General features: G+C 36.5%; 1 protein-coding gene across 2 annotated transcripts in view; it reads right to left on the bottom strand.

Annotated features, from left to right (window-relative positions):
* IPO11 (importin 11) overlaps positions 1-27012 on the bottom strand; it is a 221535-nt gene that overhangs the window by 23997 nt on the left and 170526 nt on the right. For both annotated transcript variants that reach the window (XM_058564010.1, XM_058564008.1), the window contains 2 exons: positions 23767-23862; positions 17162-17246 (listed from right to left, as the gene is read on the bottom strand). In XM_058564010.1, coding sequence (XP_058419993.1) covers positions 17162-17246; positions 23767-23862 — 181 coding nt within the window. The remainder of the gene's footprint in view (positions 1-17161; positions 17247-23766; positions 23863-27012) is intronic.

Below are 27012 nucleotides of genomic sequence, written 5' to 3' on the forward strand. Positions count from 1 at the left end.
ACAACTGCTTCGGGCTCTCCGTGTGGCTGGCTGCATGCTTGGTGGCCTCAGGTGTGCTGGTAGGTGGGGAAGACTTCTGGTGAGGCTGGCTGCCTGGTGCATGACTTTTGCTAGCTAGCTCTTAGGCAGGGCAGGCCTCCCCACCACAGAGCTGGCTGTGTGGCCAGGGGCATGCAACCATTTCAGGCACATTGGTAAGTGAAGCAGATCCCCTACGTGGCTCTTTGCGAGGGAGTGGCAAGTCAGCTGAGGGCTTTCTGTCGGGTGGGGCCAGTCCCTGGGACGGGCTGCCTGCATTGCCTGGCTGTGTTGATTGCCTCAGGTGCTCCAGTGGGAGGGGCAGGCCCCTGTGATAACAGGCTGGAGGGAGGATTCTAAATGGCGCCTGCTGGTGTCTGTCAGCACAGCTGAACTAGGTCACAATAATAGCTGCCACCAGTGTCTCAGTCCTTTGGAGGGTCAGCCCAGCTGCCTGCTGCCTCCTGCCTCTCTGGGATATGCTCTGAGTTTGATAAGTGAGTCTCTTTCACCAATGGACGTGCTTTTCTAACTGGTGTTTTTGTGCTGGTTTTTGAGTCAAGTGAGTCTGTGTGTGGGCCCTTTAAGAGCAGGTTTTCCTTTCCCTGAAGTTCTACAGTTTTCCTGGGCATATTCCCTGTTGGTTTTCAAACCCAGGTGTTTTGGGATCTCATCTCTCTCACGCTGAATCTAAGGGCTGGGGTACCTAATGTGGGACTCGAATCCCCCACTCCTCCAAGAAAAGCTCCGTACCTTAGAGATCTCTCTCAGCTGTGAAGCACTGCAGCTAGGGTGTGGTTTTTCCCTCAACAAGACTGTATCTCTGCCTCTTTCACCCTTCTCTGTGTCGTCCCTTGTCGTGGAGGTTCTTTTCATCCTGTTTCCAGATCTTTCTCAGAGGAAATTGTTTCACAGGTAGCTGCAGGTTTGCTGTGTCTCTGGGAGGAGGCAAGCTCAGGATCCTCCTGTGCCGCCATCTTCCAAACTCCAAAAGCTTTCCTCTTTCGTAACTGCTTTATTTTATGGTACTTTATTTCAAAGGGACAGTTCCAGAAAAACCAGATGACTTATTTACATGATCTTCACATACACTATCACATGTGAGATACAAAATAAGTATAAAACTGTACAATGCTGCTTTAATGTCTGTCATAGATCACTTCACCTTGCTAGGGTTCATGTAAAAATGAATTAAAGTGGCTAGGATATAATAAAATCCAAACTATTCAATTTGTAAACTCCTTAATAAATCCCCTTTCAGGAGACTATTTGTGAACATATCACTGTATACAGGAGAATTAAACTATTTTTAGTGGTTTTAAATTAATGTAAATGGACATAGTCTCATATTTTCATTTGACTGAATCATGGCAGTACACCTTAGCATTTGATATAAGCTATGTCTTTATTCATACCATACAGTTAGGCTGAGACCACAAAGAAGCAATTGCTTTCAGTGCACGGCTCAAAAGAACAAGCTAGAGTATTAGCTTGATCTAAGAAATTCCTAAAAGGAAAATAAACCTGTAATTTGTAGCATTAAAATAGCCCAAGTCTTATGCCTCTGACTTTCAAACAATACTGTTTTTGCTGTTTTGCAGTAAGCATAAATCTTTCCCATTTTATTTTTTTTTTGTGAGGAAGATCGGCCCTGAGCTAACATCTGCCAATCCTCTTTTTGCTGAGGAAGATTGGCAATGGGCTAACATCCATGCCTGCCTTCCTCCACTTTATATGGGACGCCACTACAACATGGCCTGACAAGCAGTGCGTTGGTGCGTGCCCAGGATCCCAACTGGTGAACCCCAGGCCTCTGCAGCAGAGCGTGCGCACTTAACTGCTTGTGCCACCGGGCTGGCCCAATCTTTCCCATTTTAGACTGACATTTTTAACAATTCTTTACTAAGTGCTCTCGGGCTATCTTAAAAATTATATAATGCTTAATTTTCAAGTAAAATATCCTCAGAAACATCATTAACGAGTATTAAACTACACTGTTAGGCTATAGTAACTAAAATAGGCAGGTCAAGACTACAATCTGAAGTTCTAAAATAAATCCAGGCAAATCTGCCAATGTAGTATCTGATAAAGGTAGCATTTCAAAATAGTAGAGAAAAGACAGGCTACTGACTGGTTTTGTGACAGAGGCTAGCTATACAACAACAAAAAAAAGTTGACACTCTACTTCACTCCTTTATCAAAAAAAGTCTAGTTGGTTAAATGAAATAAACCCATATAAACAAGAGAAATTACATTCTTAAGAGTGGAGTAGCCATTCCAAGCATGCAATAAAACCAGAGGCAACAAACGAAAAGTGAGAAAACAAAGTCAAAAACAAATTACTGATGATTAAAGAGATGAAAACTACCACCACTGAAAACTCAATACACGATAATGAGCTCTCAAATAGCAGTACATATCTGGATTGATCACATCCCCAGAAGATAGCAGTTCATCTTTCAAAAAGGAGTCTGATGGCGTGGAGAGAAAAAAAAAAGCCCCGCTGATAGCTGTGAGGGGGTATCTGGGAATTGAAGAACAGACCACAATTTGCAAAACTGTACCAGGACTCACAAAACAGGAAAACTATGCTAACCCATGACATGTAAGACAAGCCATCTAAAGCCTCACTCTTTTAACACAGCTCATTTAGATCCACACGTTCCAAGACACGACAACTGACAAACTGATCCAATGGTAACTGCATGGACTTGTGTGTTAAAGATAAGACCAGTGACTGTCCCAGCAACTTGACTGGTTTACAAATTCTGACCAAGCCCTGACAAGACCATTCTAGGACTAACTCTAGCTCCCTAAATCCTATAAAACTCTTCCTTGATTTACCCATTGTGACACATCCCCATGGTTCTCCAATGTGTGCATTCTCTCTTACAGCAACAAGCTAATAAACTTAACTTTGTTCCTGTTTTAAAAAAAAAAAAAAAAAAAAAATTGAAGGAAACACAGATGAAAGATTAAAGGCTGATTTCTTTAATCTATAAAGAGCTTGTTCAGGTTATTGATTGCTGCCAACAAACTGCTCCAAACTACGTGGCATAAAATAACAACGGTTTTTTATTGTTAATGGATCCTGTGGATCCGGAATTCTTAAGTGCAGGGTGAGGATGGATTACCTCTGCTCCTTGATCTGTAGGGCTTCAGCTGAGAAGACCTGAAGGCTGGAGACAATTCAAGCCATCTTGGGGCTGGAATCATCTGAAGAGTCACTCATTCGTGTGTCCAGCAGTTCAGGCTGGCTGTTATCTGGGACCCCAGCTGGAAAAATAAGACCTACAGTCTCCTTGTGGATGCTTGGGCTTCCTTACAGCATGGTGGATAGATTCCAAAAATAAGTGCCCCTAGAGAAGGTGGAAGCCTTATCTTATGATCTAGACTTGGAATTCGTAAAGCATCAGCAAGCCTGACCAACTTCAAAGAGAGGAAATATAGACGCAACCTCTGAATGAGAAAGAGGGTCAAAGTCATGTTGTACAAATAGCATGTGGAACGGGAGATATTATTATGGCCATTCTTGGAAAATATAATCTGTCATAGAACTCTTATTTAAAAGCAAAAAACAAGCAACCAAATAAAATTTCTAATAGAAAAATGGGGGAAAAAACATGTGAACAAGCCATTCATCAAACAAAGGAATATAAATGAGCTATAAACATTTGAAAAATACTCAGCCTCACTTAGAATTAGAGAAAGTACATTAAACAGCAAGTTATTGCTTTTTAACTGCCATATTGTCCATGATATGGGATAACCCACGTACCACCACTGGGCATATAAACTTAAACTGTTAGTTGTTTTTCTTGAAGTGACAGGCTTGCTTTCAAGAAAACGTATGCCAAATACCCAAGTGTGAATAACCATGTTTATCTGTCAGTTGTTCTTCCATGTTCAAACAGTGTTGCATGAAAAAGGCAGTTAATTCAGCTCACAACTCAATCACAAAAGTACTTTTCCTCAAGACAACCACTGTTAAAGAGAATATTCTCATTTTGACATAGAAAATATTTAAAAGATGTGTACTCAAGAGTGGAGATTTAATAAAATAAATAATTTGTACTACTTCATCAAGGACATTCTTAAATGAAATTGGCTTTAAAAAGCAAAACACTGCAAATATACGGTAGAGAAGAATATGATGACTACTAGTGTAGTTTGCTGCCACTGCCCTTAGTGATGTTGAAGCGCCAGCAGTTATACCCACCATTGGGTATCAAACATTGCTTTTGCACCACAGGTGGAAATGTTCACACAATGAAAAGGAAAATAATATCTTAGTATTATTACGAAATAATAATACTCTTGAAAGGGTTTCAGGAACCCCCAGTTGTCTCTGGACTACGCCTTAAGAACTGCTGCTCAAGAGATGCAAGGGATGGAGATCCATTCAATGGAATGTCATCATACGCAGCTATTAAAAGAAATTATGTGAATCTAAATTTATGTACGTGCTCATGTATTTACTACATTTAAGAGGAATCAAGTAGCAAAATAGAATGTATAGTATTTCTAATTTGTGAACTATATACTGATGTTTATATACATAAATAATATGTTTGGAAAGATAGATATAATGTTAGGAAAGGCTAGTTTGGGGAAAAGGTATTCCACATAATACAATAATTCCATATTTTTTAAATTAATATAGGTTACTTTTATAATTTTAAAAAATCTCTTCAAAATAGGAACTTCTTGTGTAAAACAATTCTTCGAGAAGGCTCCTTAATTTCCCCTCCCTTAAAAGACAGGCTCCTGGGGCCGCCCCGGGTGGCGAAGTGGTTAAGTTCACACGCTCCACTTCAGCGGCCCGGGTTTCGCTGGTTTCGGATCCTGGGCGCGGACCTACACCACTCGTCAAGCCATGCCATGGCAGCAACCCACATCTGGCACAGATGTTAGCTCAGGGCAAATATTTCTCAAGCAGGAAAAAAAAAAAAAAAGATAGCCTCCTTATAAAAATGCAATTAGCATTACTGTTTGAGAAAAAAAAATAAGCAGAAGGGAAAAGCAGGAACGAAAGTAGGAAAAACTGCTAAGAAGACAACCTAATAGGGCTGGCTCAGTGGCTTAGCGGTTAAGTGCGCACGCTCCGCTACTGGCGGCCCGGGTTCGGATCCCGGGCGCACACCGACGCACTGCTTCTCTGGCCATGCTGAGGCCACATCCCACATACAGCAACTAGAAGGATGTGCAACTATGACATACAGCTATCTACTGGGGCTTTGGGTGGGGGGAAGGAGGGGGATTGGCAATAGATGTTAGCTCAGAGCCGGTCTTCCTCAGCAAAGGAGGAGGACTAGCATGGATGTAAGCTTAGGGCTGATCTTCCACACACACACACACACACACAGAAAAAAGAAGAAGACAGCCTAATAATGTTCACTGGAATGTTACCTAAGTTACTAAAAATAAGTTCTCCCAAACTAGACCATATTCTTCATTCATAAACATGAAGTGAACAGTGGTGAAGTTACTGAACTCTTCCTGATTAAGGTTTTTAGTATCAATTCAGGTAAATAATGAAGAAATAACGAGGCTGCCTGCTTGGTAATACTCAAGAACAATACTGATGTCACCACGCAATTAACCTGAAATCTCAACTAAAAGCAAAAACTCAGAAGCCATCACTTTATTTAGTTCCAAGGTCATTTTCAACAGAATTTTCTTTTCAAGTTTGATTACTATTATGTAGCCTACTGTGAAGGATCTTAACCTCTGGATCTCACACTATTTTTTGATTAACAGTTTAGCTCTATCATAGGAAGAAATGCTATCTCAGGAGGATGACGGGTTATCAATTTGTGTCTTTATTACACTCCGTTGGATTATTTCGTTCATTATTTCCTAACCTCTTGGATTGTTTTAATGTCACTTGCAACTCATCAGTTTGTAAGAGCTGAATTACTCATTGCAATAGTGTATTTCTACAATATAGGGTAAATTTAACATTGATTTTGAAAGTCTCACTTGTAAGGAAAGCTATGTTCAATCTACAACTTTGAAATATTTATTATTTTTTATACAGCCAGCCTTAGGCAAAGTTATGTGTCCTAGGACAGACTTCTATGTTTCTGCCTCACCTGGAAATGAAGATAAGGATGTACTAACAGCAGTATAAGAGTCAGTCAAACTTAGAGATGAAGGTAGAATCTGAGCAAAGCATAGAGAAAACCAAGTAAATCGCCCATTTTAAGAAATTGGCTTTGTAATAAGCTAATGATATTGAATATTTTTAAAGAGTATGTATTATTGATTAATATACATCAGAAAATAAATTCCGTAGGCAGACATACCCACTAGCAGAGGAAATACTGATTATAAAGATCAATGCTTTGCACATGGTGAGCATTCAAAATTGTATGTGGAACAAATACTAAAGAAAAACTGTTCATTTTGAAGCTGCTCCTCTATGCCATTGTGTGGAGGTCCAGAGAAGCAGTTGTGTAACTGCCACAGCAGGATTATTTGGTACTTGACTGAGAGTAAACAGAGAACTGCTTGTAAGAGAATGGAGGGGTGTAGGGTTTGCACACATTTTTAATATATTGGGCCTTAAGACAATCAGATTTGGATGAAAATATGTTAAGCGACAACCAACATATAAGTGAAAGCAAATAAGTGACATGGATAAAAATTACTTTAATAGTACAATTGCTTTCTTTGCAAAATGAGAAGCAATAATTTGTAATCACTGTTTCTCAAACTATTATTTTATACTAAAGTTTAAGAATTAAGTTTTAAAGATTTCTAGGAGGAGAGGAACAAAGACAAACTTTATCTACTTATAACGGTTTTATTAGATTTCAATAAAAACATTCACAATGAACAATTTGGATCTACCTAAGTTTCTTGTTAACAACCCAGCTTCTGAATAGGCTGGCTTTTTCCTATTATCAGTCTATTAAATTTAAAGATCACTATGTATCAATGGCTGAAGAAAAAACAAATCATCTCAGCAATTTTGAAAGGGAAAAAAAACAATCAGATGGCAAGACATAAACTAACAAACATAAGTACTTCTATGTTAATGATTATGAAGTATTCAAGCCTACATTTTTGTAGTTTCATTCAAGCAGCATAAAAAATATCCAATAATATTATAAGCTAAATCTGACAATTAGTATACGTTTACAGGAGTCATCTATGATACTATAAGGGATTATGTGACTCCTTTGTAAATATTTCACATTGTTGCCAAGTAAAGAAAAACTAGAAGACAGGATGATATCTTCCATTATCATCAAAATAAAATTTGAAAACTTTACGAATTAAATAAGGATTAAATAAAACAATTATTTTCAATAGTAAAAATTTATTCCAAAAGATTATTTTACTAATGCAAAAATAAGAGGAACAGGTTTTTTTTTGCGATTGTTTAAAGATGCTGCTCTGCTGTCGGCATGCCTGCATTGTTTCTGATGACGAGTTTGCTATCATTCTTAGCTCTTTTCCTCTCTATATAATGGGTCTTTTTTCTTCCCTGCTTTAAGATTTTCTCTTAAACACTGGATTTAAGTAGCAATTTGATTATGATGTGTCTTGATGTAGTCTTGTTTTGCGTGCTTGGGTTCTCTGAGTTTCTCGGATCTGTGAGTTCAAAGATTTCACCCAAGTTGGAAACATTTTGGACATTATTTCTTCAAATATTTCTTTTGTTCTCTCTTCTCCCATTTGGAGACTTCAACTACTTGCATATTAGGCTGCTTCAAGGTGTCCTATGGTTCTTCTCCCGCCCCACCCCAATCATTTTTTGTTTCATTTTGGATAGTTTCTAATGCTATGTCTTCAAGTTCATTAATCTTTTCTTCTGCCTACATTACTTACCTGTCTATAATACCTAATGTACATTAATCCCAGCAGATATTGTAGTTTTTAATCCCTGGATGTTTGATTCAAATCTTTTAAAAATATCTTCCATGTCTCTACTTAAGATGCTCAATCTTTCCTCAAGCTTCTTAACATAGAGAACACAGTAATAAAAATTGTTTTACTGATCTTTTCTACCAATTCTACCATATGTATCTTTTCTTGGGTAGTTTTAATTGATTGATTTTTTCCCCCTAAGCATGGATCATATTTTCATGCTTCTTCACATGCCTGTAGGCTTTTATTGGATGCAGGCATTGTAAATTTTGCCCTGTTGGGTGTTAGAAATTTTTATATTTCTATAGTCTTGAGCTTTGTTCTATGATGTGGTTACTTTGCTTGGAAACAGTTTGATCCTTTCAGATTTTGCTTTTAAGCTTTGTTTGGCAGGGTCAGAGCAATACCTAATCTAGGGTGAATTTTGCTCCAGTACAAGAGGTAACACACTCTGAGTCCTCTACCAACACTGTGAACTCTGAGGTTTCCACTCTGACAACAGGGACTTCTCCCGGCTCTCTGTCAGCTCAGAATGTTGTCCCCCTAATAAGCCTTTCTGGAGGGTCTTTCTCTGGCCTTGGGTCACTTCTGCACTGTATGTGCTGATTAGTACTCAACTGAGGACTCACAGGGGACCCTCTGAAGATCTCCAGAGTTCTATGTGACCAGCTCCCTCTTCTCTGGTAACTCAAGCCACTTTGGCATCCTCAGACTTCCAGCTCCATCTCCTCAAGTCAGAGAGCCCACTGAGCTCCCTCCACCACTCCCTGGACTCTCTCCAGGCAGTAAGCTGTGGCAATCAGAGGGCTCATCGTGTGTGTTTTCTGTTTCTCAGGGATCACTATCCTTCGTATTCTGATCTCAATATCTTAAAAAATGTTGTCTCCTGTATTTTGTCTGGTTTTCCAGTTATTTCAGGTGGAAGGATCATTTCAATCCCTGCATCTCCACCTTTGTCAGAGACAACTCTAATTTAAGAAATTCACAGTCTCACAACACAAAGGAAATTATATCTCTTGTCTAAAGTATACCTGATGTAGGGAAAGGCTTCTCTCCTTCATTTCCCCTCCCCATTCCATCTTCAACTCTTTCTATCATCTCTACACAGCCAGCGCACATCTAGCATTGTACCTGGCATACAGCGCAATAAATGCTTGCTGAATGGATACTTTATTATTGGTTCAATAAACTAGATAAAATGTGAATTAACCTGAGAGTCATTCTCCTACTTTTAGGCCAGAGAGGTAAGAGGAAAGAAATCTTTGGTAACAGAATCTTTGGAAAGAGTGGCATGTGAAAAACAAGTAATCTTGCTATGGAAAACATGAATGATATACAAGAATAATTCTCAAGTAAATTGAAAAAAAAAAAAAAGGCAACAAGAATGAATCCAAGCTTCTCTTATCTTTGGGCACTACACCTCTGTCTCCCTGGGGCCCTCGGCCCAATTTTACTATTCCTCTCTGCAGCCTACATTTCATTTGCCTAGTAGTACTGAACCATTGTCTATGTATAATCCATTGGACAGATTTTAAAAAGATTTGGTTCTAAGTGCTTCAGTGTTCACTCACTACTCAAGACACATAAGGCTGATGGGCCAAGTAAAGCTAAGTGAAGGAGAACTAGGATGAGGAGACAACACAGTGTGAAACACCAAAGACGTATACCTAAACCCTATGGGAGAGAGTGCTGGAATAGTCAAGAGATTATTTTGAATTAATCTTTTGTGAACCCCCCAAAAACCTCATAAAAGGTATATATACCCTCTCCCCCAAAATGTACATCCTCCCTCAAACCAGCATAAAGTCTCAAAGTGTGTATAAACCTCCTCCAGAAATCAATCCACAGACTGAATCCCAGGTAAGAATTTCTGCCTAAATAAGTGCACCACTGATCCTAATATTTACCTCCTAGACCTTCTCAGTGAATGGTCCTGACACTAGTGTCCCTGGATGCCCCCAAACCCAAATATACACTTGACATTTTCCCAAGTCTTCATTTATACATTGTTATTAAGTACAACCTTATTTTTAAGCACTGATACTTATATACATTGAAACATTTTTTTTGAGAATAGGTGTGATATAAATATACACAATCTTAAAATCTCATTTCTATGTATCACATTATTTTTAGCACTTATACTAATTACTTACACCAATTAATACTAAATATTGCCATTCACTCAAAATATTGCTTTGCTTACAGAATATAAATTCAGTTTTTACAAGAAAGACGACCTATAGGTTGCACTGTCAAAGAACAAAAAGCTTGAAAATAGAAAACTAAAATCCACATGTAACAACTTCACTGAATAATCAGGTTAACATTAACAGTATTCTGTAGTGTTTCCTTGATTCTATATAAAGACTGTCAATATCATTGACTAGGAGAAGCAGGATAGATCCTGCTAGGACTGATCAGCTACAAAGTCAACTAAGAAAATTATGCCTGTGTGGTGCTATTTTACTTTCCCACTGGTATTAACAAGCTTCAAGATGAGGAAAAAAGTAGTGAATCCTGGTTTGTTTTGAAAATGGAAGGAGGAGAGAATTCTGTAGTCTTAAGTTAGAGGGAAACAGATCCAATGACACAACACTCACCAATTTGAATACACCTATCCAAGGACCCAAAGAAAATAGTGGTACCTTCTAGAGTGAATCTCCAATTGAAAGGTAAAACAGAGAAAAAAGTTCAGTTGTCTGCTTGTATATACTACTGGCTAACAGATTTTTTAAGGCGCTTTGAAAATTATAAATGAAAAAGAATACCCATATTTAAAGAAACACTAAAATGTAACACAAGAAATTTTTATTGAACAAAGTTTTACTGAATCCTATTTGCATATCACTGTCTGAAGCTCTATTCAGCTATATATTCAAAGATAAATGAGACATGGTTCCTAATCTCAAGGAGATCACAGTAGATTTGAGTTGCTAGGTTACATAAAACAGAAGGTGGTACAGGCAGTGAAAACATACAGAGAAGATGCTACGTAAGTCCAGGAGAGGGAGAGATTACTTCTGTAACTGGGCATGGGTGGGAAGGGTGATCAGTGAGGGAGAGGATGCCTCATGAGAAAAACGGCAAATGAGTAAGCTGAGTGGAGAGAAAGGATAAAGAGGCTACTCCAGGTGGAAGAACTAGTTTGGGCTCTGTAACAGAGGCAGGAAACATCTGATACGTGTGAAGACAAGTCGTCTGGTTTAGGAGACGGGGCGGGGGGCGGGGGGGGATGATGGAAGACAAGGATGAAAAGGCTGGTTGGAATCAGACTGTAGAGGTCTGTAAACATGGTCAAGGAGTTTAATTCTTATTGTAGTTGTTCTCAGCCCTAGCTGTACACCAAAATAACATGTGGAGCTTTTAAGAAATATGTATGCCTAACTCCCAGGCTAAGAAATCAAGTAGGTCTGAAGTGGGGAGGCAAAGGCTATGGTTTGTCCAAAGGTAAAAACAACAAAGAAACAGTGAAATCTAGGTAATAAGAGAGGAAAGTGATTGTGAAAATAAGGACATATTCTGGGGCTCCAGATAAAGGTACAAGACAGATTTACCAGGAAAAAAGGAATGGTTAGTAAGGAAGGAGAGGTTGTGATGAGAGAGAAATACATTAGCACTCAGGATTTTGGACGAGGTCAAGATGTAGCATGAGAGTAGAGGTGAAAAATGTAATGGAACTGGGCAAGTTGAGAAAAAGCAATAAGAAAGGTCTCTAAACTCATAACCAGTGTGACATTGCATGCAAGCTGAAGACTAAAGAGTATTTTCAACAATTCTATAATTTACCTTGATTACTGAATGTGATGAGGCGAAGATTCTCAAAAGGCAGTTCAGAAACCACCAATAAGATGATGGATTAATCTCATATTACTATTTGTAAAATAAAAATGCCTTTTGTGCATGAATTTCAAAATTATTGATATTTAAGAAAAACACACTACCTTATTAGTTACAACTAAATTCAATTCTTTCTACTAGTTCAGTTAAATTTTTCCAGAGGCAAATGGGAGCAGGCAGAAGAATCATCCTACTGGTTCTCAGCGATCAAAATCATTCAGGGAGAATTTACAACTTCCCACCCCAAACCGCTACCATAGGTGCCCTGATGACAATATTATATTTGGACTAAAAGTTTACAAAACAACACTACAGAATATTTTCAACTGATAATAGGGTAACTTTCCCTCTTGACAGTGTATTCTAAATTCTACTAAGTAAAGTTGGAGGAAAGCTGCTGGATTTAAAAGTTAGGCAAATAAAAGTTTTCAGGGAGAGTTGATGAGAGAAGGAGATGGGGAAGGGGGAGAAAGGAGGGGGAGGGGGAGGCAGTCTAACTGCTCTCAGAAAGGGAAGATGTTAGCTACCTGTAGGCTCAGATTTTCAGACAATTTCATCCCAAAATGCAGCACTTTTGTCCCTCCCTGATCCAGTGCTATATTTGGCAATAGCAGCATAGGAGACAATATTCACTTTAAGGCAAAGCACAAGGCATGCTCAGAATTTATTATATTTGCCATGAGACTTGGGATCTGGCTATGAATTTATCAAATAAAATGCAACCTAACCTAACATACAATCAATTTGCTTAGACATGCTATTGCCAAAGCAGAAGACTGTGACGCCAAGTTTGCTGCTGCCACAGCCTACGCATAACTAGTTGCATTCAAAATCTAGCTCAGTTAGGCTGCAAACTGTCTGCCCTATATAAAGTGCAAGTTAAAATTTAAAACTCTGATAGCCATATAAATATTTGAGCCTATCAAAAGCTAAAGACTTTATTATAAACCAGTGAAAATTCACCTGCAGAGCTCACCTGCTGAACTGCCACTTAAAAGTAAAGTACAACATGTTAAAATTACATTTTCAGTAGTTTGTAATATGCCATAAATGTTTTCAATTCTAATCTACCTCTTGAGATAGACAATGGAAAAATATTTTATATTCATGTACTAGATATAAGATAGTTCTAAATTTTTCTTCTGAACTACATTAAGATATATTCTCATATGTTTATATGAAAGATGAAAAATAGATCAAATTCATTGCAACTATAAATGATCTTGCTAACTGTTAAAACAGTTCCCAAAATCCTATTTCTACTGAAAAAAATAAGTCAAATAGAAGGCTGGCGAAGATGCAAAACACTAGAAAAAGAGAAGTTATTGTCACTGAATTGAGAGGGGCAAACTCCAGCTACACTCTTTAATTGATTTATTAAAATGCAGTAAAAAAATATTTCTAGTACCAATATATATAAAACTTCCAAATTTTATGAACATGCTACAAACTTAGAAAACTATGGCGGTATTTATTACTTAATCTAAATCTTCATAAGCTTAACACTGCACGACTTTGTTATACACACATATATAATTTCTTTAGACTGTAAGCTCCATTCCACTGGGGCTTTATCTGTTTTGTTCACTGCCATATCCTTAATGCCAAGTGTCTGGCATGTAACAGGCACTCAGTAAGTACATAAAATACTTAAAACTTAAATACTTAAACTTAAATATAATAAATCCTCAACGTTATTCACAAAAAGATTACCATCTTTGTGAATTATCATTAACATTCTCCCTCGTCTTTGTCACTGAAGGTCATTCAAAGTTTTGTCATTTATCATTCAAGGTCATTTCTCCAGCTCTCAGTTATAGTTTGTTAAATAACTGCAAACTAAATTTAATTATTAAAGTAAGGCAAACCCACAAAATAATAAACTACTTGTTTCTTAGCCATGTCTATCACAAGGCCATGACAAACTATACTTACTCCACAGCTCTAATTCCAATTCCACTGACTTGTGGTAGCTGAGCTGTGTTATAAGGTGGTGTATTTTCCCCCCAAACATGTAGGGCCCTATACATTCTGCAGTTTGTGGGATTCCTCGAAATATTCTAGAAAAGCTACAGAAATTTTAGAAATTAAAATTGCAGAGACTGCACTAGCCTAGGAGGCAAGAAAGCTCGGTTCTAATCTTGATCTTTACTTAAATCTGTAACTCTAAGCCAAGGAGTAACTTCTCTGTGCCTTGCTTTTCTCATCTGTATCTGGCCATAAAACTATTATGGCGGTAAATAAGACGAGATCCTAAAAAATGCTTTGGAAAAATAGACAAGGTTATATATATATAAGGTATACTTCAAAGCATATAAATGATGTTTAGATAGACCATTATTTGTGCTAGTACTTCTACCAGTACAAATAAATGAGAAGTTAGTGTAGTTTTATTAAAGTTTAAAATTATTTATATTGCCATATCAATTAAAGCATCTAATAAGTATATAAAACTAGATTATTATTTATAGAAGCAGATTATCAAAATATTTCTAGAGCTTAAACTGAGAAATATGTAACAGAAAAGAATGATCAGAAATACCTCATTAGCACAGCTTTACTTACCATATCAAATGTTTCATTAACGCTTTCTTAGCAGGTACCATAAAGTCACCAGAAAGCATTAATATGCTCAGAAACTTAAATTTGGAAAGTACAACTGATAAATGCCTAGTAAGTCACATGTCACAAGAAAAGAAATTATAAGCAACTTAAAGTGTTACTGCATAACCTTAATTCTTTATAGAAAAGGTTATGAAATTATCCTTCTACTATCAGAGTATACCAGACAGAGAGGGAACTTAGAAATGAAGTGAAATGCTGGAGCTGCATTCGATCTTGTAAGTGTTAGCTTCCCCAAAATGGATACTGCAGGATAGAGAGGAGCTGGATTAAAAAGGACAAGATCAAAAGTCTGGACAGCTTAACAGCTTTCTTGAACAGAAATTTCATCCTTACCTAAGATGAAATATAGAGAATTCTCATAAACCTATGGAAAATTATTTGGCACATTTGATACAACATTAATCATTCACTTTTCTATATTACAACCACCAGTGCTGTCCTCTATGAAAGGAGCAGACACTACATTTTAGGGAGCACTTGAATACAACAATGACAGTACGTAAATCAAACCTTCATTTCTGTAATCTTAAAACTGAGCAGCTATACCCTTTCTTCCTAGTAAATAAACAATTTCAGTTTAAAATGAAAAAAATCTTTGATGCTGGATTGGTTTTTCTTTTAAATAGTAATTCATAATCATCTACCAGCAAAGACTTTCCTTTTAAATTACAACCAAAACACATTTATAGTTCTCAAAAAATTTCTAATGTTAAAGATATCACAGTAAAGAATGATGATACAATTACTGAAAGAAAATACATAATTTATACTTGTAACTCTGAAGATAGAGTGAAACTAATTTTGTTTGTTTAAAGTTATTGAAAAATTAGCACTATTTTCATAATTAGATTTATTCAATGCTAAAACACATAATCCCAGCTTTAATCATAAACACTGTAGTATCATCAGCATAAGACCAAGATTTAAGCCTTAGGCATTGGGAATCTTGGTCGAAATGACAGTATAAATCTACCATCAAGTAACTACTGTGATGACTAACTTTAACTGAAAAATAATGGTTGTTCTATAAACCAATACTACCTATAATCAGAACAAAAATGATAAGATAACCAGCTCTCAAATAAAATTTAGGATCACAAAACTGAATCAAGGAACTTTAAGTGTTATTTCTAAAACTATGTTCTTATACTGCTCTTCGAGATAACATTTCACTTATCTTCAAAATAAAGTTAGAATTAAAATTACTACTACCTGATGTTACCGAGGATTCTATATAGAATGAAAAATAGATTTGGGTAAATTAGTTGGCTAAGGGTAGACCTACCAGACTAAATGACGTTTAAAAAGTGTGCACAAAAGCTGATGACTCAATGGAAGCAGAATACCTATTATTCATTTACAAGTTCAGAATCTCATGAAGAAATACGTTATCACATTTTTCTATAACACCAATGATATAATCAATGCTTAAAAAAAAGTGGAGGTGAAAGTGGGGGAAAGACAAACTGTTAGGTTATACCAAAAAGGCTAGCATCACTCTAAGTGAAGAAAACACATTTTCCACGTATTTAGGATACCACTTAGCAGTCTCATTTCAGGGGAGAAATACTTTCAGAGTTATACTCACAATTGAATACTTGACTAGAACATTATATATTGGGGAAGGAAAGGAATAATATTAAGAGCTAAAAAAAATCAAATCATTTTTCAGCTCACAGGTCCTGGGGAATCCACTAATCCAATTCCCTCCCTTTATTTCTCAGATGAGATAACAGCTTTCAAGAGAGAAGGTGACTTGCTCAAGGTCACAATTAACAGCACAAACAGGACTAGAATTCGGGTCTTAATGATTTCTTGGATATTGTCCTTTCCTCTACACTAGCTGCTAGAGAGAGGATATCTAGCATAAAAGCAAAGTAAAATGGATTAAACTCAAATACGGTTTAAAAAAGGCTGTCAGCGCAGTGTAGTGTTAGCTATACCTGAGAATGAAGCCCTTGAGGGCTAATGAGATTAATTCATGGACTGACTATCATGAGCAGACTAAAATAGTACAGATAGCTAACACTTAAGAGTAATTACTAGATGTTCAGCATTATCCTATGACCATTTCATATATTAATTAACTTATCTTACTTTTGAGGCAGATATTGTTCTCATTTTGAAAAGGAAGAAAGAAGGCATAATGAAGTTAATAACTGGTGAGGCCAGGAGACTTGAAGAGATTACAAGAGAAAAGAGAGGAAAGTTTATTTATGTATCTATTTTATATTCATGTATCAAAGTAAGTATTTAAAAACTCAAGATCATAAATAATTCTAAAGGCAAGATATTTTAGATATTTCCTATTTTTTGTTCCTTTTTCTTATCAGATTTCTGTAGCGAGAATGGTTTTCAAAACAATTTAGCAGTTAATTTAAAGGCATTTTTATAAAGGCCTGTAATATATCTCAGAAAAAGTTCATTGTGAAGATCCATGAAATAACAGAGAATGAAGCAATTTCAGTAAATCTCCTCAAAAAAGAAGAATTAGCATTACAACTTAAATAAGGTTTGAGGGTCACGTTCTCTATATGTAAAAGAGTAAAACCCTCTGCTCTGCTAAGACAAGAAACGATTATTTCAGATCAAGAGTTAAACTCAACTTCCTGTACAATTTATCTGTTTTAGAAGTACACTCCAAATTTCAAAACTCAGTTAGCTATATTAACTCTGCAACAAAGGATGGCTAGATGGCTAGATGGATGGATGAATGGACCAACAGATATTTTCAAACCTACAGAATATGATGATGCTATATGGTTCTCCCAAATTTTTAGAGGCTACTTTTGTAACTTACCATCTTTTTCCTCTTATCCTGTTCTGTGGGTGGTTCCTCATCTTCTGTTACTTTTGGTTCTTCAAGATGAGACATCAACATACAGCTATAGTTTTAAAAAAAATGTTTAAATAAATATAAAATGTCTGTAACATACTAAAAACCAACCCTCCAAATCAATGAGAACATTAATGTTTCTATATACCAAAATGTAAGGAACAGACTAAACTAGATTTATAATTTAAAAAAATTTTTAACTAAAAAATATCTCACTTTAAAAAGCACCACACCAAAAAATTTTAGACCATTTTCCTTGAGCATTTAAGGTAGTAAATTATAAGAAATTTATTTATAGGCAACTTTTGAATCATACATCACTTGACAAAACAAGGTGTACCCTCCATACCTGTCTAAAAAATGATACAAACATTTAAAATCAATACTTCTTTTACCACTAATCTTCATATGTCTGCAGATTACCATACATGTTTCATAACAGTAGCAACAATTTAAACAATAACTTCATTAAAATACTATTGATTATGTAACAATCTACGTTGTGCTCCAAATGACATTACTATGCTATGAGGAACTAACTAGTCCCTGAGAGCACTTGTACCTGCAGGACAGTTATAAATCATTTTATTTTGATTATCTGCATCACTGCTCTTCACCATTAGCAGAGATAATAGAAAAACAGATTCCTATTCAGTCAACACTGGTTCCAGGGAGACAAGAAGTGAATATTGTCTAGAGAATAAAGTTGATGGAATAAACCTCCCTGTTTCCTAATTTAGAACAGAATTCAGTAATTTATGAGAGTCATAGGTTCCCAACCTGTGGCAAAGAAAGCTTGGTTTCTCTTATGCTTTGTAGCAAGTACAGGTGAAGGACAATTCCCTACTAAGCTGTGTAAATAGCTTTTAATTAAGGGTTAACGACAGATGTTGACACCAAAAGCTTGATCAGGCTCACTCTTGCAAGACACACGAGTGTCCTTTCCCCTCTATTCTCTCCCATTAAAAAACAACTTTTGGAACAACTCCCTCTGACCCAGTCAGTGCACACTGGTGGGATCAAACAGTGAGAACCTTAAACTGGAAATCAGAAGCCCTGAAACACAGCAAGAGCTCAATCCCTAACTCACTGCACGGCCTTGGCCTCTTGGAGCTGCAATGCTTTCGTCTACCACAACATAAAATGATATGACACAACCGGTAGGCCAAGGGACTCTGCTACAAAGTGAGAAAATTATAGCACCATTATCTCAACCCAAAAGCTATTTAATAAAGTGAAATACCTAGAAAAAGTCTAGATCCCAGTTTGTATTTTAGAACTGAATAATAAGATGGGGTTCCTTCACACCAGCTATTTTATGTCTGCTGCAGACTTGAATTCTAACTGCCATGAATCTGGATCTCCATGGAAGAATATTTTATTCTGCACCAAATTATTTCACTGCACCAAAATCTGTTAACTTACTTGTACAGTAAGAACACTCTGTTCTCCCTTCCCTAAGTTAAAAGATTTATCACATTAATAATGGAGTATATTCTGAATATAAATATACACACACACACTTTTTTTTTCCATTGACCAAAAATTACCCAGAGGGCAGAATATTTTTGTTTTGCAATATTGCAAATTGCATTCCTTTGGGTCTCTGGAAGGTGGAAAGTGAAAAAAAAAGAAAAATTAGACTGAGAAGTCCAAAGCTGAAATTCTCTCCTGCAGGAAAATCTCCAATTAAAAGTCAAATCTTACTTTGATGACAAAGATTCAAGATAGGGAATCATGTTTCACATAAAAGACATGGTAAGAATTAATAGATTTCTAATAAGCTAAAAATGTGTGGGTTGTGAATGTAATAATAGCAATAAAATAATAACAACAGTTGAAAATAGGGACAACTAACATGCAAACACAGGCAGCCACCCCTCACATTCTACAGCCACTCACTGAATAGATCCAGGCACTCTAGCTTGCTGAGTCAGAATCTTTCCCAGCAAGAAACTGCAAGCAGCCACACACAACCAACAGTGTCACCATGCAACATGAAACCTCTTAAACCATTTCTCATTTAAAAAGTACTTGCTACAACACTTTCCATTTAATCTACACAAATTCACTTCTGAATGTTACAATACAACGAGAACTGACAACATTATTCAATTAGTCAATTATACAGGCAATAATGTCAGAATCAGAGAACCAAGGTTTCTTCTGGTATTCTCTATTCCATTCTGAAGAGCCGTCTAGTGGGTCAATGTATCAAGTGACGTAGAAAAAAATGCTTTTAAAAGCCTAAATACTACTTTTGTCTCAAATAAAACACTTCCTTTATGGCTGGTATGTTCTACACTCTCTAGCTATAAAAAACCACAATTTATGAGTCTTTTTCTAATAAATTTTAGTGCCTCTAAGCTCCCTAAAATGCTGGCTAAATTCTTACTTCCTTTTTACTTCCCAAACTTTGGTACAGGGTCGCCAATCTCTTTTCTCAATGTGCCTAACAACAAAATATTTAGGAAAAAAAGGGAAACATTCTAGCCAAAGACAAGCAGAGGCAAATCTCTAGCCTCATTAATATATTTTCCTGGTTTAATGAAATAAGAACTCTACTAACTAAAACACAAACATAAAAAAAAACCCAGATTTGTAAACTCTCAAAATGGGACTCTTCTTTCTTCTAAATGGATTCATGTTCTATACTATTTTAATAATAGCCAACTGTTGACTATTTATCCTGGAAGATAAACTATTCTAAGTAAAATAAAAACCGAGATCATCATAAGAGCAAATAAAAACCCATTTCCATTTTTTACCAAACAAAATCTTACATTAAATTTTAAAATGCCTACAAGAACATAGTTATGACGACATATTAAAGGGCAATAATTAGCATAGGCTGTTAGGCATAAGCACAAGTAGTTTTTAAAATTGTGTGTGTGTCATATGTCACCCAAACTACAAACACCTGTCAACCTTTTCCAGCCACACCCACTTGTCATCAATTCTTGCCAATCCTCCCTCCAAAATCTACCTCAAATTCCTATCATCATTACTCATTAAGAGTAGAACAACTACCTAAAGGGTTCCCATGCAGTAGATTCTCAATTTTTAGAGTGCATATGAATCATCCAGGGTTCCTGTTTACAATGCAAGTTCTATTATCCTACTCCCAAAGATTCTGATATAACGGCTCTGGACGGGGAAGGGGGGAATCTGCATTTTTAACAAGCATCCCAGGTTGTTACACTGATGTAAGACAACTCACTGTGAGCCTCTCTATGTCTCCCAGTCATTCTCCACAAGGCATCAAGGTGACCTTTCTGAAGCATAAATCTGATCATGTCACTTTCATGTTTTAAAATTGCCAATGGATCCCCACTGACTACACAAAACAGTCCAAAATCGTTTGCATTTCACACAGGTTACTTTACTAGTTGGCTCCAAACTGGTCCCCATTTCCCCTTCTGGGCTGTGAGCTCTTTCAGGACAGAGCTGCAGCTGCTTCTGCACATGGCACAATGCCTGGCATAACCAAGTCTGAATAAAGTGATGATCTGTCAACAAGCCTTCTTTATTGTGATTAATTTTGTGTGTCAACTTGACTGGACCATGGGCTGCCAAGATATTTGGTTATGTATTATTCTAGGTGTTTCTGGATGAGACTAACATTTGAATCTGTACACTGAGTAAACAGATTGCCCTCCCCAATGTGCGTGAGCCTCGATCAATCAGTTGAAGGCCTGAATGGAACAAAAAGACTAAGAGAATTCACTCTCTCTGCCTGACTGTCTTCTAGCCGGAACACTGGTCTTCTCCTGCCTTCTGACTCAGACTTGGACTAGAACTTAGACCACTGGCTCTCCTGCTTTTCCAGCATTTGGACTTGGACTGGAACTATACCATTGGCTCTCCTGAGTCTCTAGCTTGCCAACTTCAGATCTGGGGACTTCTCAGCCTCCACATTGCATGAGTCAATTCTTTATAATGAATCTCTTTATATATATACATATACCTCCTATTGCTTCTGTTCTCTGGAGAACCCTGACTAATATACCACTTATGCAGGTAAAAAAACAGAATTTTCTTCCTTTGTTCTAATTCATTCTACACTGAGAATCAATAGGAATTCAGCAGAACTGGAAAGAATAACTTTCTTTGAATAAAGTGTTTCAATAAACAGGAAGGGGAAATTGAAGGCTAAGTTAGCTACATAAGTAAATATTTTATGTTTCTCACATGGACTGTTTGAAAGTCTATTTATACCCTACATTCTCATGGACTTTAATTTAAAGAACTCTGTGTAATCCACAGAATTACAGAATAGGAGGATTTATCAGAAATCTAGTCTAACCCTTCTTAGAAACCGAGACTCAGAAAAGTTAGGTCAATGGTTTCTACACTGTGCTTCCACAGGCCAAATACCACCCCAGGGTAAAAATTCTGGGGAGGAAAAGCAAACAGTGGTCATATGTTCCAGCTACCTATGCACCCTAACCCTCAAGTCTGGGCCTTTCTAGTCTGGATCCCTATAACGGTCTCCTAGTCAGTCTGTTTCCTTACGCCCAACATTTTCCTCTTCCAAACCGAAACATTTTTCATGACTGACCTTGGCTTACTGAGTAAGAAGATCTTGGCTCTAGTCTTGACTCTTCCACTTCTTTGCTACGTCACTCCACTTTTCTGAGCCTCTATATCCTGATCTTTAAAATAATGAAACTGCACTAGATAATTTCTAAATTTTATTTCTAACAACTTCCTGACTCTAACCACTTCCAGTTAAACCACACTATAATTATGTTCTACTTCCTGTATCTTCACTCTTATCCCTCCCTGAAGACTGTAACAAACAGTGCCTTTTCTTTCTCTGATTTCCTACTAAAGCACAGTCTGTAATTTTACTATTTTGTGTGCTTTGTTCAAAACATACATAACTGCCTTTACTCATTACTAGTGTTTTCACTGTGCTATTAGACATGCCCTCCCACTAACTAAATTATATACTTCAAAGAGAAGGACAAGGAACATTTGAATATCCTAAATATTTCACAAATAGTTGTAAACTTTGTCAGATATTATGTATAAAAACACAATATTTACACTCAAGTGCCATAAACCCTACATTAACTTGAAAAAATCTGCCTACATGCATGAATGGTTTATTTCTGATTTGTAATCACAAAAGTTTGAGGTTTCTACTTCATCTGAATTCCTATGTTCTCAAAAGCTAAGTTACATGCCAGACACATTTTGTTTAATAAGATTCAACAACATATATCTGCTTTCCATATTTTTCAACAAAATATGATTCAAAGGGTAATCTTTCCCATTTGTTATAGGTGGATTTATAAAGAGCAAAGAAAACAGCTCATTGTTATTACTGAGGAGAAGCCAAGCAGTCTGGAATCTCATGCAGTCTCGCTTATCATTATATGCAACATGCCCTTTATCAATACAGGCATGTCTTGTTTTATTGTGCTTCCCTTTACTGCTCTTCACAGATATTGCATTTTTTAAATTTTATTTATTTCTTTCTTTTTCCCCAAAGCCCCAGTAGATAGTTGTATGTCATAGCTGCACATCCTTCTAGTTGCTGTATGTGGGACGCGGCCTCAGCATGGCCAGAGAAGCAGTACGTCGGTGCACGCCTGGGATCCGAACCCGGGCCACCAGCAGCGGAGTGCACGCACTTAACCACTAAGCCACGGGGCCGGCCCAATATTGCATTTTTTACAAGACTCTCCACCAGCAAACAGATTACGACTTGCTAAAGGCTCAGATAATGGTTAGTGTTTTTTAGCAATAAAGTATTTCTTAATTAAGGTATGTACATTGTTCTTTTTGAAATAATGCTATTGCACACTTAATAGACTACAGTATAATGTAAATATAACTTCTACATGCACTGGGAAATCAAAAAATTCATGTGACTTGCTTTATTGCAATATTCGCTCTATTGCGGTGATCTGAACCAAACCCGCAATATCTCCAAGGTATGCCTGTAGTAATAAGAGGAAAAGTGTAAAAATTCTAACTACAAAAGGATACAATGATTAACAAAACAAGAAAATTTCAAATTAATAGTTATATAAAAAGATTATCAGCATTCCTGATAACATGATTTTAACTATTCTCCCCAAAAATATAATTTTAACTATTTTTTTTTGGTACCAGTCAAGTATCATATGGCCCTCTAATATCTTAAAGGTGCCAGTGATACGCCAACGAGGCAAATACAAACACGGGATGCTTACCCATCTCCTTTTCCCCATAATTTGCCTGAAAGGCAGGGGAACTTCATTGAAAAGAAGATATATTCAAAATGTCTTAAAAAAAGAATTTATATGCTAAAATACACTTGGATTTTTAAAAAACCTAATGTCAAATCATAAAATGATTAGACCAAAGAAGCCCAATTCAGAATTTCACTATAACAAAAATAAAGCTGATCTCAGATCAAACAATATTACATGCAAAATAAAACTGTTTCTTTATGAAGAACAAAATTAAAAAGTTGCCTTCCTGTACTTATATGGTGATAGCGAACAGAAATCATACAGGATGTACTTAACTGCCCCTCCCAAGTCCAAATGAAATTAATTAAACGTTCCACCTACTCTTTATAAGTTCCTGTTTCAGGATCTTCCGTCATGACATCATGTAGGCCCTCCACTGAGATGTTTATAATCCCACAGAATTTATCCTGGATAACACTAGAATAAAAGAAAAGCAAAGCAAGTTAAACTGGAATATTTCAACAGGTAACTCTTCTTTTCCCCCTAATTATACTCTTGAACATAAAGAGAAATTTTAGTTGTTAAACATAAAAAAAACTTTCAAAATATATTTCTTAAAGAAGAAATTTTACCTTTGCATATAACATTAAAATTTTCTCTTTCACTAGATTATTAGTGTGCTTAAATACTAGAAGGATAAGATTAGATAGGAAAGAAATACTTTAATATTCTTTAATTTATTATAATAGTTGTGTTAATTTTATAACTAAAAAGATACAAAAGTATTGAAGATTAAAAATCTCCACTCTTCTGAAGACACTGTCAATAAAAAGAAAAGACAAGCCATAGATGGAAAAATATTTGTAAAACATGTATCTGATAAAGGACTTGGATCCAGAATATAAAAAGAACTCTGAAAACTCAATAAGACAAAAACCCATTTAAAAATGGGCAAAATTTTAAACAGACACTTCACCAAAGAAGATATACAGAGGGCATACAAGTACCTGAAAAGATGTTCAGTATCATTAGTCACCAGAGAAATGCAAATTAAAACCACAAGATTTTAATTAAAGTAAAAGCAAGAAGACTGACAATACCACACGCTGGCAAGAATGAGAAACAACAGGACCTCCCATACCTTGCTGGTAAGAATACAAAATGGCATATCCATTTTGGAAAACACATGGGCAGTTTCTGTCAAGTTAAACGCACTCAACACAACTAAGCAATCCCATTCCCAGGTATTTACCAAAAACCAAAACAAGTATCCTCAGGTTTGTAGGTGAATATTTATGGTAGCTTTATTCATACTAATCCAAAAGTGCAAATGACCCAAATGTCTGTCAACTAGTGAATGGATAAACAAATTGTGGGACACTCATTCAATGGAAGAGTAGTCAGCAATAAAAAGAAAACTAGAAACACATGCAACAACTTAGATAAATCTCAAAAACATTATGCTAAGAGAAATAAAACAGACTAAAAAAGGCTACATATTGCCTGTCTCCATTTATGTGACTTTCTTGAAAGGCAAAATTATTTGATCAGTGGTTACTAGGCAAAGGGACACAAGGGAACTTTCTGGGATGATGGAAATGTTCTATATCTTGAATGTGGTAGTGGTTACAGATTGTGTACATTTGTCAAAACTGTATGCTTAAAAGAGGTTTTACTCTATGTAAACTATGCCTTAATAAACCTGACTTTTTAAAAGTGGAAGTACATAACCACTCACTGGCACACTAAACTATACCATCTGAATATAAAACTAACTGAATAAATTATAACTCTTGTCTCCAGGGAACTTAGAGTATTATTCCTACAAGGGGCACGTCATGTTTCTCATGCTGCATTAACATGCATAATTAATTTTTTAAATGTTCAGTAAAGTATTTCCCAAGGTCAGCACACTTTGGGTCATGTCACCACCTTTGCAAAGTCAAAGCCTTTTGTCTGTACATTCTAATGTGATCAGATTTTAGAGAACTAAATAACCAGATGGGCAAAATAACAACTAGTTGATATCATTCTGATACATTCTAATCTGCATATAGCATCCTATTGCAGGAGTATATGTTTTTGATGTCGTATTTCCTTTATATAAGAACTAAAAAATCTCTAAAGAAAGAAGCACACATACAGTCTGCCTTATTTGGTTTAGTGAGAAACATCCCAGAAAAAAGAATTAGAAAACCAAGATCTTGCACTAAAAGTTCAGCCACTAATTGTGTGATCCTACTTAAGATATTAGTGAATTTCTCTAGATGTTGGTCCCCTTGTCTCTAAAATGAAGGATGGACTTGGGGATGGCAGACACATGAGGGGAATATAGCCATTTTCCCTTCCTACTGCAGAATAATTCACCACTAATCCACGATAGCATGCTAAGGCAGGCAGGGCCTGAGATTCCTTTTTAACATAGGAACATTCTCAACAACTAATCTCAATTAGTTGAAAGGACAAAAACTCTCTCTACTATAGCTTCCAGGGCTCTTTACCAGGCCTTTACATCATTATTATTTAGGGACAATCTGTTCAAGCAGCTGCCTTCTCTACTTACATCACCTTGAAGCATCAACCCCACACCTTCTAGGAAAACTGGAAATTTCACAAGAAATCAATGGAATTACTGTGTATTTTCTCAAGACTGATTATGAATTTTCCTAACAGATACCTGGCAAACCGAGTGTGACTGTGTTCTATTACGTAGGTGAATATTAATTACAAGGGAGTGCAGAAGAGAGATAAAAATGGTATAATTTGGCAATCAGCTCGTTTGATTATAGGTTTTACTTCAAATTATCATACTGTTGGTGCTACCGGCATGGGCACACCTGTTTCTGAGGAGAAGGTAAAAAGTTATATCTTTGTCATCATTAGAAAAAAAGTAATTAGCACTATGCTGAATTAATAAATGATCCAGATCTAGATCATCGGGTTTCAATTCAGACATGAACATTAGAGACTGAGCCTTCAAGGCTGAGAATATATTTTGATAATCAAACTACAGCATGGATAGGATAAACTTTTGAGTGCACAATTCTTGCCAAAAGCAGCAACTTCACCCCTTTCTCATAAATGATTAGACTTTTTTTTTTTTTTTGCTTGAAGAAGATTGTGCCTGAGCTAACATCTGTGCCAATCTTCCTCTATTTTGTATGTGGGATGCTGCCACAGCATAGCTTGATGAGCGGTGTGTTGGTTCACGCCCGGGATCCGAACTGGCGAACCCCGGGCCACCAAAGCAGAGTAAGCAAACTTAACCACTATGCCACCAGGCCGGCCCCTGATTAGACTCCTTAGATGACACTGCTGGAATCAGAATAAAACTTGAAAAGTTCTACAAGAAATCTAAATGAATTCAGAAAACTGAGATTTATAGAAAGCCAAAAGTTAGCATTAGTGAATGGTTGACAAAAAGAAGTGTTAATTAGAATAAAGAATGGATAATGACATTCACAGAAGCAGACTGGACACAGGCCAGAGGATATAGGTCCAACCTCTGCTCAGCCTGTACATGCTATTTAGGAAGAAAGACTATTGTCCTGGCCCAGGCTTATATAGGCTTGGAGAAGTCAGTCATGTGATCACTGGAGCTCACTCTCCCCTCTCTCCCTCTCGCCT

Source organism: Diceros bicornis, chromosome 20 (assembly GCF_020826845.1).
Source record: "Diceros bicornis minor isolate mBicDic1 chromosome 20, mDicBic1.mat.cur, whole genome shotgun sequence".
Classification (NCBI taxonomy): Eukaryota; Metazoa; Chordata; class Mammalia; order Perissodactyla; family Rhinocerotidae; genus Diceros; species Diceros bicornis.